This window comes from Astatotilapia calliptera, chromosome 6 (assembly GCF_964374335.1).
Source record: "Astatotilapia calliptera chromosome 6, fAstCal68.1, whole genome shotgun sequence".
In the NCBI taxonomy this organism is placed as follows: Eukaryota; Metazoa; Chordata; class Actinopteri; order Cichliformes; family Cichlidae; genus Astatotilapia; species Astatotilapia calliptera.
In genome coordinates, this window is record NC_137427.1 from 2,967,599 (window position 1) to 2,983,299 (window position 15,701).

The 15,701-nt window shown below is 40.0% G+C and overlaps 1 protein-coding gene and 1 long non-coding RNA gene across 10 annotated transcripts in view; one reads left to right on the plus strand and one right to left on the minus strand.

Annotated features, from left to right (window-relative positions):
* Positions 1 to 1,445, minus strand: part of sorcs1 (sortilin-related VPS10 domain containing receptor 1) — a 203,731-nt gene extending 202,286 nt beyond the window's left edge. For 3 of the 7 annotated variants that reach the window (XR_013909576.1, XM_026169679.2, XM_080302627.1), the window contains exon 1: positions 586 to 1,444. Coding sequence is in view for 3 of the 7 variants with exons in the window: in XM_026169679.2 (XP_026025464.2) it covers positions 586 to 1,278 (693 nt within the window). In the remaining 4 variants the exon portion in view is untranslated. Of the gene's footprint in view, positions 1 to 585 lie in introns of all 7 variants that reach the window. The other 4 variants (XR_013909575.1, XM_080302626.1, XR_013909577.1 and 1 more) reach the window with 2 other exon arrangements.
* Positions 1,446 to 6,010: 4,565 nt separating this feature from the next.
* LOC113020669 (uncharacterized) lies at positions 6,011 to 10,216 on the plus strand. Of its 3 annotated transcripts, none has more exons than XR_013909582.1 (5): positions 6,011 to 6,349; positions 7,050 to 7,115; positions 7,460 to 7,615; positions 8,062 to 8,154; positions 8,434 to 10,216. It is a non-coding gene; the product is annotated as an uncharacterized LOC113020669 (long non-coding RNA). The 3 variants fall into 3 exon arrangements; XR_013909583.1 differs by lacking the exon at positions 6,011 to 6,349 and adding an exon at positions 6,356 to 6,506; XR_003272214.2 differs by lacking the exon at positions 6,011 to 6,349 and having other exon boundaries at positions 6,356 to 7,115.
* The last annotated feature ends 5,485 nt before the right edge of the window (positions 10,217 to 15,701 follow it).

Consider the following 15,701-nt stretch of genomic DNA (forward strand, 5'->3'; position numbering starts at 1 on the left):
TTGCTCAGACTGCAGAAGTTCCTGAGATAAAGCCCCTGGACTCCCACCCCAACCCGTCTCTGTACCTTCTTCAAGGGGTCATTCTTTGCCCACCAGACCAAAACCATGTGCACATTTAGGCCTGATATGAGATTCAAATACCATGAGTTAAAAGATTCCTGTGGAAATGATGGGCTAGGACTCCTGACTTGTGTTCTATAAATTTCAGATCCTTCATTTAAACCATGAAATGTGTGGAAATGTGTAGATTATTACATATGTGAATGGCCTGTATTTGTATAGCGCTTTACTTAGTCCCCAAAGCGCTATGTGGACCTGACAGTTTAATTAAGAAGTGGGGATCTGTACTCTCTCTCTCTCTCTCTCTCCCTCACACACACACACACACACACACACACACACACACACACACACACACACACACACACACACACACACACACACTTTAAGCAGCGGAGACTCCGTTGGTTGTCCTGAGGCCGGTGTGCCCAACTGATGGCGACCAGCCTACGCGCACACTTGTCTCTGCTGTGATTTCGTGCATATGACCAGTGATGCTTTAAGCTGACACAGTGAATCACTTACGCTGCTGTTCTGCCCGGACCAGTGCACCATAGCCTGGTTGTGAGACGAATCTCCGGTCAAAGCGAACGTCGAACTGTTAAGTTTTAGCTCCTCCTGCCTCGGACCGGCGGCTCTCCGCTCCTCTCCGCTCCAGCGCAATTCAGAGCGCGCCACTCTGCGCCCAGCCACCGTGCCCGTGGCCTCTCCCCGGTCCTGATTCTGGGCCGAACGGGAGGATCCGACTTTGTCCCCGTGGCTGTTCCTCCTGGCGCGCCTCCTCACACCTTCGACACGGCCGTTCTTCTTCTGGCCACTCGCCGACACGTTGGAAACTTTCATCTGCGTAAACTCGCTCTGGCCGAGTTCGCCTTTTGCGCGCAGATCTCGTGTATTCCGTTTGAGGCTCGTCTCCGGGTATTCCACCCGAGCTCGAGCGCATTCAGCGGACCCAGCTGCGCAACTGAGCCGCGGAGTTTCCGCACTCGCGGCCCCGAATCTCCGCTCACTGTTCCCAAAAACTTGTCCCCTGAACCCTGTTGCGGACTCGCTCGTGTGAAATTTCAGCAGTAATTCCTGTCCGAGCCACTTACTTCCAGGCTGGCATGAGCGGCAAGTTATCTCAGCCTCGCCGGCGTGAAGGAAGCAGGGCACCGCGAAAAGCAGAAACCAAAACGCGCGGTGCCACTTTGGGCAAAATATGACCTCCCCGTTCATCGCGGGCGGTGCGCAGGATGCCGTGGGTGCTGGATGTCCTTTCCCCCTCGACTGTCCTCCCTTGATTTTCGGGGTGTAAACTGGTGCTCGGCTCTGGAAGAGGAACTGCTGCAAGTTGTGGCGTTGCCCAAATGCAGTGTTGTAAAAAGTGCGGCTGAGCCTAAGTGGTCCAAGTTGAAGGATTTGATCAAATGAAGCCGCGCGCGCATGGGGGAGGAGCTGAGAGATCCAGACTGAGAGATGGAAGGATAATGTTGCGACTGTCTTTCTCCATATTTGTTATTTGCCAGCATATGGCAGCCTATAATTAAAGCAGTCAGTGATACAGTCATTTTGTTCTGCTGCTCTTTTATTTCTCCTCACAGCCACATTTTTAGAGGAAGCTGCTGCAGCTTGTTTTTTTCTCCTCTCTCCTGTTGCTGATTTTATCACCAACCTCCCTCCGGGGAAGCACATTTCTTAATTTAGCAAATGAAACGGAGTTATTTTACCTGTGATGAACTTGTTTGGATCGGGCCCTTTCGGGTCTCAGCGGGAACTTCGGGTAATTGGAACGTATTAATATGTTTCCAATTAAGCGCACTGTCACGGATGACATATTCCATGACTTATTAAACAGCAATAAAGAATTTAGCAGCCCACGCGGGAACATGAGATTTTTACACTTTGCATCTCTTCATACATCTCTCACCCCTCCAGGATGTGTTTGCGTTTACTGTGCGCACCAGTCCAGCTGCGGGGAAGCTCAGTGTGGACTGAGTCATGAGTATTTAAATGCTCTGGGAGACATCGGGTATGGTTTAGTGTCAGGCAACAGGGGGCGAGTGGGACAAGGCTGGACATTCATTTCTATCTGACCCTGCAGGTCTCTGTGCCTAATAACTGAAGGATGAGCACTTAGTAGCACAAAGGCTATACAAATGGCCACAGACTACTACAACAGCTGGCTGCTTTCTATTTTACAGCCATGAGGGAATAAAATGGACAGATTGTGCCTGGAGATGTGATAATTTTACCACAAGGAAAAATATCTAAAGGCGACAGATTAAAGTGTAAAGGCTCATTGAAGTATTGCCAAACAACACTCCTGTGTAGAGAAACGCTTCCTCCCAACATATTTGTGTCACGTGCTCTGAAAAAGATGCTGAATATAAACTCACTGGGTTTGAAAAGAGTCTTCTGTTGATAAGGACCCATCTGGGGTGATAACAGTGCAGTGCTGCTCATTCAGAGCCACCTTCACTGTTTCCTGAGAGCAAATCATCTCATTTCTCCGAGCTTTGAACCATAATCAAGCCATTTAACAGTGTCATATCAGATGATGATTTTAGACTTCCTAAACTGTCTAAAGCTATATTTGTTTTTATTTGTTTGCATTTACTGTTATATTGTTGCTCATGGGGTTATTAAACCCGATAAACAATCCACTTAGCTCGCTATAACCTTCAGAGACGGTGGGAAAATGTATCCTGCAGCACTCTCCAAGGTCCTGATCCTGAAGTTTTCATGGTTAGTTACAAGAAGCTATCCTCGTTAGATGATCCCTGCACTCACAGTTTAATGCACTTTGCCAATAAACCAGGCTTAAAGAAACTCATTTGATTCATTTCCATCTCCACTTTATTTTCTATTAAACTCAGAAAATACTAAATTTTTGATTAAAAATATTGGCTAATTTTGAATTTGATGACAGTAACAGTGACAGGACCACGTACCACTGTGTAGCATCCCCTCTTCTTTTAACAATCATCTGTAAACATCGGGGACCTGAGAAGATCTCCTGCTGGAGTTTAGGGACAGCAATGTTGTCCTTGGTCTTTTTTGTCATATCTTTGGTTTCATGATGCTCAAAATGTTGTCAGATGATGAAAGGTCGGGACTGCCGTGATTTCTGGAGGTGTTCATGCAGTGATTTCCGTGACAGAATCATGTCTGGGCCTGAAGATCACACGGATCCAATATTGATTTTCAGCCTTTTCCTTTGCGCACAGAGATTTCTCCACATTCTCTGAATCCTTGGATGATATTTTGAAGACATAATCAAAGATTTTTACGTTAAGGAATGTTATCCCAAAAATGTCTACATTTGCAGTCTGTTGCAGCTGTCCATCTTTACTACAGGGAAACTGGTTCTATAAGATGCTCCTTTAAGAGCCCATCATTTAATCGAACAGTTGCCGATTAACCTAATTAATTTCAAAATGTTTCTCCAGCTGTTTCTTTTCGGCCCCACTTCCTTCTCCGGCCTTTTTTGGCCCCATCCCAAAGTTTTTGAGACATGTTGCTGCCATCAAATTTACAATGAGCTCATATTTTTCAGGAAATAGTAAAATGTCTCATTTTAAACGGCCTTAATGTGTTTTCTGTGTCATACTGTGAAATTTGCATACCACTCAATTCTGCTTTTATTTACATTTTGCGCAGCTTCCCAACTTCTTGGAGGTCGTATTTCTCTGTCTGTTTATTTAAGCGCTGGTAGAGCCCCTCAGCTCATTTTCTGTCAGAAACCTCCAGTCATTATGTTCTTGTTGTTGTCTGTGTCATAGAGTCACCGTGAGTTTAGAGTTTAGAGTTTGTGTCACTGAAACAGTCTTGTTTCACGTTGTCCAGCATAACTGACCACAAAGGCTGTGTCTATATACTGAGATGTAACCCGTTCATAACCTCGGCTAGCTCTAAAAACAATACTCACAATAAGAATCAGAATATGGAGCGGTCGTGGTTAAAAGAAATAGTCCCCAAAATACAGGAAAAAAAATTTTTTTGTTTATTTCAGCATCATGGGTTTTTATGTTGGCATCAGTGTCTGACTTTTATTTACATATTACCTTTAAAAAAAAGAAGTAATCCCTTACACTACTTACATTACTTTTCAATTGCTTGTCCGCATAGACCGTGTTAACAAACTGGCTGAATGTTTCATATCTACAGATATACAGATACACACTTCTTTTAATACCACATTTAAAAACAGGCATTTTAAATATTAACACAAAGCTGAAAGCAAGATGGGCAAAAACAAACCAGAGAGCACTTACAGAGAGAAGATACTGACAGTGATTCCACTGTGGAAGTGAGTGCCGGTACAAATACACAGTCCTACAAGCCTGTACATCTCTGCCCCATCAGCCTGGCTGGGATTGGCATGGACTCCATCCAAACTCTGACATCAGCACAACTGACTGCAGTCGTCTCCTAAGTGATAGGTGCCACTGCCAAGAAAAATACACCACTGCTCCATGGCAATAGGGCTGGAGGTTCATGACAAGCAGAAAAGAAGCCAGTTTGCACTGCTAACCTGCACCAGTGACTTAACAGTCAAACTCTGCACATTCTGAATGTTCTGAGAAATGCCTGAAGGCGGTCAGGCTCGATGAGCCTTTTGGAGTGTTGGTTGCCTCTTTACCTCTTCTGAAATCCTCAAGAACTGCCTAGCTGTTTGGTGAGACTCCTGTCTGAAGTTTAGCATTACGGAAAATTTCTGTCTTTAAAAGAAGTCTGCACAAGTTGTTTCATAATGAATGCACCTATATTTTTCTCACCTGAATCTCACCAAAAATCATTTCTACGTGAGAGCATACCAGTCTCACCTTTCCATAACTGAAGTCATGGAGAGCGACGTCAACAGCGAGAATAAACTAAACCCATGTAACAATAAATTGCAGCACAAGCTTATTTTAAGGTAATGAGGAAACAGTGTTGTGACGGCACAGCTTGTGTGCCAGAGAGCAAATATCCCCTTAAAACAACACACATTAAAGGGGTTAATATGAATATTGTATAATCCTATTTGTTCTGAACACGCCAAATCTTTTTTTTTTAAATCACAGACATCAATTGTAGTATCGACCTGAAATATTCTGTATTACTCTGGTTAAACTATACACGTGATTTTCCTGCACTTCACTGTTCACCCTCAATATTGTTCTTTGGTAATATGGATGAAATGGCCCTTTAAATTACCCTCTCTGCTTTTTTTGTGACCGATCCTCCCCAGCCATGTTCTACCAGAGACGTTAAAGATGATAAGTGCTGCCTTTCTTCATGGCACACAGCATTAGGCAGACATATTGTACTGGATTAATGGTGCTGCAATGGGCAGGGCCCACATGGCTAGCAGACACTTATCAACCCGTTTGTGTGCGTGTGTGCGTGCGTGCGTGCGCGTGCATTGTAACCGTCTCACACCACATCATCTCCTGTCCCTGTCTGGACTCACCATCCATTCACAGGGAATCGATGCCCTGCCAATAGCAGAGATGGATTTTTGAGGATGTTGCAAAAGGCAATATGCAGGCCTGGGCTGTCTGATTTGTGTGCATCCCTTTGGACTATGAATGCACAACAAGGTGGTGAGTTTCAGAAATCAGAGAAAAGTGTTCTTGTGTGAAAAATGAGGGCAGGGAATTTACCGCAGGGCTTCAAAAAAATCTAACATAGTAAAATGAGCATGACTGAGAGCCTTTAAGCCTTTCCAGAGGCAAGTGGAACTACTCAAATGGTCTTTGCACTTACACAGTGCAGAGTGTAAGTGTTTGACAGTTACACTTTTGTCCTTTTCTTTGCTTCAGAATATTTGATCTGAGGAGAGAAAAAAAACCTTTTAACACCCACCGTGTCACTGGAAACCCACCTACGGTTAAGAGTAGAGGAAGGGTTCAATTAACGTCCACCCCATGTTATGGAAGTTTTTTGCCTGTTCCGAACACCCAAACACACTCAAAAAAATGAATGAGGTGGATTGTTCAGTGTATATTAATTATTTATTTTCATTTTACTTAAAATATATGTTTTTGTTAAGTTAACATATGTTTTTCTAATCAAGTCTACGTAATTGTGTCTATTATTCAACGTACATAATACTAATGTGTTACTTGATCGCATAACATTTAAGTTAAGTCAATTAGGATCGATATACCTTGTATATCCACAAGGTGGCAGTAATGCAAAAACAGTTGTAATGAAACCGCGCAGAACAAGAAGGTTTCACGGCTTGTGCCTGCTCATGCGCAAGACTTCAAATTTAACTGAAAAAGGCTGTTTTGGCGCCAAGCTGCTGTTTCTTTGAGAGGTAAGACCACTTTTTTTCTTTGACTATGTTGTGTAGTATCTATATGTCCAGCATGGTTATATTTTGCGTTTGTCTTACAAGACATGTTATATCGTTTGCGTGCGCTTGTTTTACATTAGTTTTACTGGGTCCTGGACATGCTTATTTTGTGGACTGTGTAAGAAACATTTTTATTGTTTTTTGTTTTATTAAGGGATTAGCTACAGGGGTTCATGGGGTTATTCTTTCAAGGGGTTATTTTTCCATTTGCTTTCTTGGGATTCCTTTTCTGTAATCCGAGAGTCGGAAATATCGAATAGGATAGCAAGGATAGCATAAAGTGACATTTAAAATCCAAAAAGTCAAGGGCGAAAGCCACTGTGACACCATTGTTCTGCTCTATCAGTAATCTGTATTATGTAAAAATGGTCTGTAAATACAGCATGTTTCCTAGCGGAGTTATACATATCAATGTAGTTATAAATTACAGTTTGTGAAAGTACACACTTAATTTTTTTAATAAAATTATTCAAGACATATGAGTGGACAGACAATGGAGGTCGACAGACCTGGTGATAATTGCTTCTATAGAAAGTTAGCACATGGCAGTGTCAATCTCTTGCTTTTCTTCTGAGTAGTATTTTATTTAGTTGTAATTCAAACAATAATTTGCTTCTTGAAATTAAGTAATGAATTTCTTGTTTTACTTTATAAATCTCAGATCCTGCCTTTACCTGCTCCCTCCTATACTGATGTGGTGTATGTGGTATTGCTGAGCTTGTATGTGGTATGTGAACTGTTATACTTTTAAAAACAAAACTGTTTTATAAGTTAAGTTTTCTTTTGTGACCCATCCCATGCCCCTGTTATTTCTTCTCCACATCTGAACCATGGTTGCAGTTCAAGGGCCTGAGGCATGAAATTCTTTTCAGATCAGCTGTGATCAATATTTTTTGGAACTTGATAAATAACAATAAAAGCTGTAATGGCTCCATTAGCATTTTGTGTAAATGTTTGTGTTAAAATTATAGCTTTAATGAGGTCTTACTACATTAGTTTTAGTTTGTATATGTGTACATATAGTATGTATATTTACAGTACAGTATGTTGTGTTTGTTGACATATTTTCAGGTGGAAGCAGAATATGTGAGGATTACTACTGCTGCACATGTTCCAAGGCTTTTTACACAACTTGACCAATACACTGACCAGCTCATAAAAGTCTTCAAGAAAAAAGGAGGCGTTGCAGGGAAGAAAATTAGACAAACTTTGGCCCCAGCCACACAGGTGCGTTATTCTGTTGGTAGCAAAATATTATGGCTAATAAGATCATTTTCAAATTTAAACAGCTAGTGTATGGTAGCTGCACAGTGCACTTACATTTATATTAAGCAAGACAAAGTTTGGTACTCAAAACGTTGGAAAATTTAAATTACCTAAACATATGTAAAATCTGATCCCTTGATTTAGGTTAAACCAGAAGTGAATGTTTTTATGTTATGTTTTGAATGCAAAAAAGATGATGTATTAGTTTGTCTCCATTATGGACATATATAATGTGGTGGAAACCCTGCCCAACAGGTTAACTATTCATGTCCATGTGATGATTAGTTGGTCTTGTGTACATGTCTATCTGTGCAGTGGATATGTCATTCATTTTGCGTATAATGTGAGTTTCTGTCATCCTAAAGTATATCTGTTTTCTCTTCCTGTATCTCTGCCACTCTCTACAGAAGGAAAGTATTGAAAAGGGGAGGGAGTGTGTCCTCAGGGCACTACCTTTTTACCTGAATGAAGACCCAAGCATCCTCTTCAAAGAATAATTGGTTGGTAATTTTAGTTTAGTTTTTTATCTGTATTAAACCAAATTTTGAATAACTAATGTTGTTGTTGTTGTAATTTGCATGGAACCTGTTTAAATGTTTTGGGAAATCTTCTTGTATACCCAAACTATTTATATTTATCGTTGAATCTGTAGTCTGAAATAGTGGCACACTGGGGTGCATGTTCCTAATATTGTGTTTACGTCATTAAAGGGTAGCTTTGGCCCTTTTTCTTTCTTTTTTTAAAACTGTATGCCATTTTTCTATGTTTTTGTGTCTAAGCTACAGCTGTTCAGAGGGAGCTGGAACAAATTACCCTTGCTATCTTTACCATCGAAAGAGCTGATGCCAGCACTCCTCCAGCCGATGTGGGTATAACCATCTAGTGTGTCCTGCATGACCTGGAAGACCTGGCCTCTGCATGTGCACTCTTAATGGGTGGGATATATGCACTGAATCTCAGTTAACCTCAAGACTGAAAGCTTTCTTTGAAGTACTTCAGAAGCTCTTCCTTCATCTGTATGTCAGCATACTCTTGACCAAGGTACAGTTGCTCAAGAATACACTGAATGAATAAGCCAACCTTTAATTTGGATGATGAATGTTCTGTCAGATGGACAGAAGTTTTTCGGAGGCTGAATGGGAATAAAATGGTAATTTGTAAATGACAGATAACGGGAAAATTACATTTAAGAGAAATTTAGAACATTTTGAAAAGTTTGTAAACTACTACAATTTGAGAGATTTTACTGTTGTGGGGGGCTAGTAAGAGACAATCAAAAGTATTGAGATTTAAAGGATTTAATTGAGAGATGATACTGCACCAGAAATGTTGAAGGGTGGTGTGTATATTAGCGTTCAAGGCATATTGTTATGAGGTGGAAATATGTTCATATTCAGTTTGTGTTACATTGTGTGCATTGTAAAGGTAATTGCAATACATACTAAAAATAAGGGTAAGTTAGGAGGTTGATCTGATATCGTCGTGTTGGTGTTGTTCCCAGATCATCATACTAAATGTTGTTCCAGGATCAACATTGCAAGTGACCAATCAGAATGTTGTGACGTCATACTTTTGCGACTTCGGGAAAAACTGGCGTAAAACAAAAAACTGTACTTAAGCTGCGTGAAACCGCCTCTGTCCGCCGATCAACTGACCCTAACCCTAACCGTAACCCTTTAATAAACAGTAAGCAGAATTGATATTGTCCTTGCAACATTGGAATTTCATAAATGCACGAATGGCTTGGCGCGCAAAAGAATAACGTCACAACAATGTGACAACATTTTCATGATGGTCTGGGAACAACACCAACACGAGGATATCAGATCATCCAAGTTGGGAATGCAGGATGAATGTATATTTTGTGGACTTTTAAAGACGAACAATTGTTTCCATGTTAAAATGTTTACATCTGAAGTTTTTTGCCCAAACACTAGTAAAATAAATGTTGACAGTGGCAAGTGTTAAATGGTTACTGCTGTGCTGTTGCAAAAAAACTGAACGCTGACAAGCTGTTTTATTGTTAGACCATAATGTTGGCATGTTTTGTTAAAGTTTTATTTGGGATGATGTAATTTTCTTTGATTGCTAATATCAGTGGACTATTTATTATTATTATGATTATTATTGTTGTTGTTGTTGTTGTTGTTACATAAATTTTTTTTAAATTGTGGCTGTTGAGGTGGACACTTCACTTTGCATTGTTAAAGGAAAGCACTTCATTGGCATTGTGTTACTGGACTGACCCTAAGCAATCATTGCAAATAGCAACTTTGCTATCCATTTTAGACACTAAAAGAAAAAAACACTCACAGACCTTACTAGCATCACATGTGCATAACTCAAGTGTCATCTTATCAATGTGTTATGTGATCTTCAATGCGTTTTTTTTTCTCTCTTCTATTTCTGGTAGATACAGACATTTAATTTAAAGTCTTGATGTTGCATCTGTCTACATACTGTTAATTACTAACCCTAATGAGCTGTTGTGTTTTATTTTGGACTGGGTTTACACAAATGCTCACTGAATGTGTTGGCAATAAAAGAAATTTTAAAAAATAAGTTGGATGTACTTAATTCATTTGTGTGGAACCTGTTGACAAAATAGATTTATGTAAAACTAATTAATAAAGCACAAGGTGGCTGAAAATATAATATTTGAATTAATCTAACTTAAATTTAACATTTTACTGCCACAAATAAGAAATGTGTTGAAGTAACTAATCTAAACTATCTAACCTGAAAATATATCATCTTTGTTCATACAACATAACTTGATTTAGTTAGTCTTAAATATGTCTTGTTAATCTTAAGTAGTTTTTTTTAATTAGATGAACTAAAGATTTTTGCTTTAAACTAACATAATTCAATTTCGTGGAACCTGTTGACAAAATAATTTTAATTAAAGTCAACGTTTCATTTTTTTGAGTGCAGGAAAGCTTTTAACAGAAAACTGTAATACCAAAGTGTATAATACTTCATTTGATAGAGCAACATCGTGTAGCTTATGAAAATCTGCTATTTTAGCGTGTGGTTAAATAAAGTTGGGCCACTGGTGACCACATAGATTTTAGGAAATCAAAGCCTCAGTTCTATTTTGTGTAGATTTACACGAGTGTCATAATAAGTGCCATTGAATCCTCCAGGAGTTTTGGACCAACACAGACATCAGCAGGTATCTTCTCTGGGAAGTTCTGCTTGGTATAGAATCTGTTTGCCTTTAATCTGATCGTCAGCAGGCAGCTCGCAGTTCAGTCAGACTGAGATCAGCTGACTGATTGAGCCTATTCCACCTCAGCTCCTCTGAATGATTTAGTCAAGTCGGGCGTGTGCTTAATCGGGCCGTTCTTGTTCTCCTAACCAAGTAGGTTATATTGTATTAACCTGACCTAGATGGGACATGAACCGCAACTTATTTAACTGCCACCGAGGTAATCAAAGTCAAAGTCGAATTTCTTTATATAGCACATTTAAAACAACAACCGTTAACCAAGGTGCTGTACAATTAAGATAATTAAAATAAATAAAAACATAGGGAGACATGAGAAGAGTTAAGAAAAAGAATCATTAAAATTAGAATATTTGAGTAAGGAATAAGATCAATAAAAGTAACACAAACTCATTCTGATTTAAAAGCAGGTCAATCATCTGCGTAGATACTGGTAAAGCTGAAAGTTAGCAGCAGGGCTACTTTGACAGTTGTGACTGCACCTAAACTTGGCTAATTGCAGTTTAGGTGTAGTCACACCTAAACTCCACCGTGCTCTGCAGCTCGTTCCACTCCACTCGCTCTGCACAACATCCAAACGTTTGTGTCTCAGGAAATTCTAGTACATGTAATTATCAGGTGTGTGTGTCTGTAGTGTGCTAACCAAACTAGCTAAGCTTCAAATAAATAACAAAATACAGTTTGAGGTTCAGACTTTGCTCCATTTTTCTGCTGCTTTCTTTTTATGTGTAACCTTAGGCCTCAAGTTCTGTCTGCATCATTGACAATGAAACATGTTGGTCTGCATGCGGGGGATAGGAATGTAGCTGCTTTGCAGTCATAGATGGCATCATGCAGGTGATTTTTTTTTTAATATACTTTCATTTTTAATGTCCATTTATTTTTAAATGTCCTACTGCAGCCTGGTGTTTGTTTGGCTTTTCAGATCACATCATTATATGTGAAACACAGCAAACACAGAGTCCCTATTATCATTCTCAAAGCCTCACATTATTTCAGCCATTCACCTAAACACTAGCACTGACTCATAAAGCCAAACCTTTTACAGCATTGGTCCCCCTCCCTGGGTCAGCTCCTGAGGTTACTCCCAGCCCAGTAAAAGCTTTCCAGCTGTATCACAAACAGGAGCTGGAATCAGTGGAACAAACATGGATGTCCCTTTTTCCAGCCTAAAGACATTCCTAACAAGAAAAGGAGAGGCAAAAGTCCAGTGAATGCAAAAGCTAAGCTTGAGTGTGTGGGGTTTTTTAGGTGAAAAAGCAAGAGTTGAAAAGAGGAAGGAAGTCAAGAACAGAAGCCAAGCAAGGAAGAAGAGGGTGGGTTGGCACTGGGTAGTAGGGAGATTAAGTAAATGGCTCTTTTATATTGCCTGTGTTCAACTGAAATGGAAAGTTACTCCAGATAAATAAGCTTCCCAGTAACACAGACTTTATTGGTATTCATACACTGCAGGGAGCAGACATGGGGTCAGGAGCAATCAGTTTGCCATGGGCTCATGGAGAGGGGTGCAACATCTGAGTTCAACATCTTTCAATTTCCAACATTTTTTGGCATGTTTGTGTCTCAGCCTGCCATTAATTGCAAAACCGTCCACCCATAGCAGTATGAGTTTGTGAGAAATAGACTGCAGCCTAAATCAAAGCCAGTTTTTCACAAAGAAGAAAAAAAAAGAAAGAGTACCTACAGAAAAAGACCAGCAGTTAGTTAGGATTCTGCTTCCAAACCGGATGACGCAGCTCTGCTCTGGAGTGCCGTTACATGTGAAAAGCAATAACTGCATAATAATACCATGGTTCTGAAACAGTGCTCATTTTGAATCCTCACTGTTGACCATACAAGTGACCATATTTGGAAGTGCTCAGACTGTCAGCTAGCAGTTTGGGAAAGGTGCAACATAACAATAACATAACAATAAACTGCAAGAAACTGGTCGCCGAAGACACCAGCAACTTAAAAGTGAACAAGAAGTCCAGTTAAGTGAATTAAATGAGGTGGGTCGAGGTCTGCTTTTCAGCAATTAGTTACAGCTGCTGTAAAGCTGAACTTCTTAACACAGGAGACTCACTTTTAGAGTGAGTGGACATTTGAAGAACTGCAGTTTTTGGAACTTTGTCCTGGCGCCGATGGCGTCCTGGATAAACCCAAAACTAAAGCAGTGAGGGCTCACGAAACAATCTGATACCAGGTAATACTGTAATCCAGCACCAGCACCTTTGACAGAGTTAATCCAACTGTGCAGTGCATCATGTGAAAAACTCTCTGACAGCTTCGTGCACAGATGACTTGTTTGCTCTTTTGCATTGCTTTCACACTGGACTTTATCTTAGAGTACTTTATTCCCCTCTGCCCAGTTTCCAGCGGCACTTTTTGGGGGCACATCTCAACCAGACTTCACCAGAAGCAAATAGTTTTCTTGCAATATACCTAACAGGCCAAAGAAGCAACTACTGTGTCCTGTTGAAAGAGCAATTGTTAGTGAACAACAGAGGAAGAAGGAGGGATTTCATCGCACAGTGACTTCATTCATACTGTGCATATTTCACTAACAAAGCCAGCTCTCACTAGTAGCATCCAGATTCTTCTGCCTTTCTAGAAACCCGCCCTCCCTCAATTTGAACATCCTGCAGGGGTGAAATGACTCTTCCATGAAGTACTGGTGATTGAACACATAATCAGCTATGCTTCTGACATCCATAGTAGAAACCAAATCCACCTGCTGTTTATCCACCAGGTTTTATTCAGGCACAGATAAGCCATTAGCTTCTATTCATCAGGCTGGCCTTTCTGTTAGAAAGAGGCAGAGTGGTAGGGGTGCATTTCTGAGGCTGTCACTGCAGTTTCCTGCTAACGTTTTGAGTTCTCATATCAACCCTAAGAGGAAAGGAAAAAAAGTTTGAAAAAAGGTGGGTTAAGAGGTAGAACAAGATCCTTCTTAATCCATTCGAAGGGCCAAATGAATGACGGCTTTAAAAGCTTTCCTACCGGGGCTGAAATATTAATATTTGCTCCTCGGGAACATTACCAGTATCCTCAGAGTGAGGCAACAATAATTATTAATTAATCTCATCTTCAGTCCACTGTGCTGGATGTTCAAAGTGCCTGCGACCTTCAGAGGGAAAGCAGAGCACAGCATTGGCTTCTACGTGGAGTCAGTAGACTAGAAATGAACAATCTGTTACTATTCTTTTATTGCAGATGGAGCTCATCTTGCTGATTTGTTTACCTCAGCGGTTGTGCTCAAAATAACTTATTCATAAAAATGTGAGAAACAGTGTCACTCCAGAAGACGCCGCACTTTTGATGAATAGACTGTTCAGGCTCTCTTTTGCTTATTGGCTCTTCAAGCAAGGACGTTATTTGAAATAGACGGCACCACTTCACACACAGTTGTATTGAATAATCACGAGGCCCTTGAAAATAAAAAAAAAGTTAAATGCTATAAGCTGTTCAGATGGCTTCACAACACACAGACTCACTTTCACCAAATACTCACTCGCTGGGATCATTGGCTTGATGGATTTCCATCTGTAGCGCAGGGTTGTTATCACCTTTACATTACACGCTGCCCTGCAGCAGAGACGGGTGATACTTAAATAAAAATAACCAAATCAAATAGAATACGTGCACTAAAACATACTGCAGCAGAGTGACGCAGAAGCTTATTAATGAGTGATTGTGCTGTTTAATGTAGTGGGGCAAAAAGAGCAGTCTACAACATCTACCTTTAGTCAGCCCGTCTTTCCATCTCTCTCCTGCATCATGCTGGACATCTTCACTGTTCTCTGCTACTTCCTGTCTGAAGAAGCATCAGGATTACAGTCATATAGAATACAAAAAACACAAAAGATACAATGATCATCAAAATATTTCCGATCTGCTAAATTTAAGCAGTGGCATATATTCAGTCGAGATATGTTATCTATTAAAAGTAGGAACGCAGCACTTAAAGTAACATTTACATTAATAAAAGTAAAAGGGTTCAATCAACAGAAACCTTTAATGTTATATTGCACACCCATATTACAACGACAGTAGATCCATAGGTACATTCCTTAAAGACCTAATAGCATGATATGATTCTAACAGAATAATTATTATTGTTCCTCCTCACAACTAAGGTGTAACTAAGGTGTTTCTTGCACTACAATCAGTGTTGGTCAAGTTACTTGAAAAAAGTAATCAGTAACTAATTACTGATTACTTCCCCAAAAAAGTAATCCCGTTACTTTACTGATTATTTATTTTCAAAAGTAATTAATTACTTAGTTACTTTTTAAAAACACGATTTACACCCTGAATAGGTGATAAAGTGATAGATCTTTCAGCCCAGTTCTACTTTTTCTACATAATCATCATACAAAATGTAATCAGATGGAAAAGTCTCTTTTTAAAACTTGTTTTATTAGTTTTAATCTTTTAACTTTATGCATCAAGCAAAAATTTTATTATCTGCAACATTCTCTGACTGGAAGAAATTAGTTTAACATTTAAACCTATTTTCTGCACATTCCAGCACATAAAATATATATATGTATATTTTGTGTTTACACTCAGTCTTTCAAATAGATGCAAGTAAAACACAGCAGAAAATAAATAAAGTCAAAGACTCAGCGGTCCTGTTGCTCTATTTTCACCTGTAAAGCAGGAGTGGGGCAGGCGGAGGTTTACCCTGGTGCAGGTGTGCCGCGGTCAGTGGAAGAATCCGCGAGTTTCTCTGTGAGTTTCCCATCACGTCGTAGCTACTCGGTGCTTGTTGGAAGTTTAGGGGTTTTTTCGCTGTAAAAAGAAGTTTTCTTCCCACGCACAGCGGACACTAAT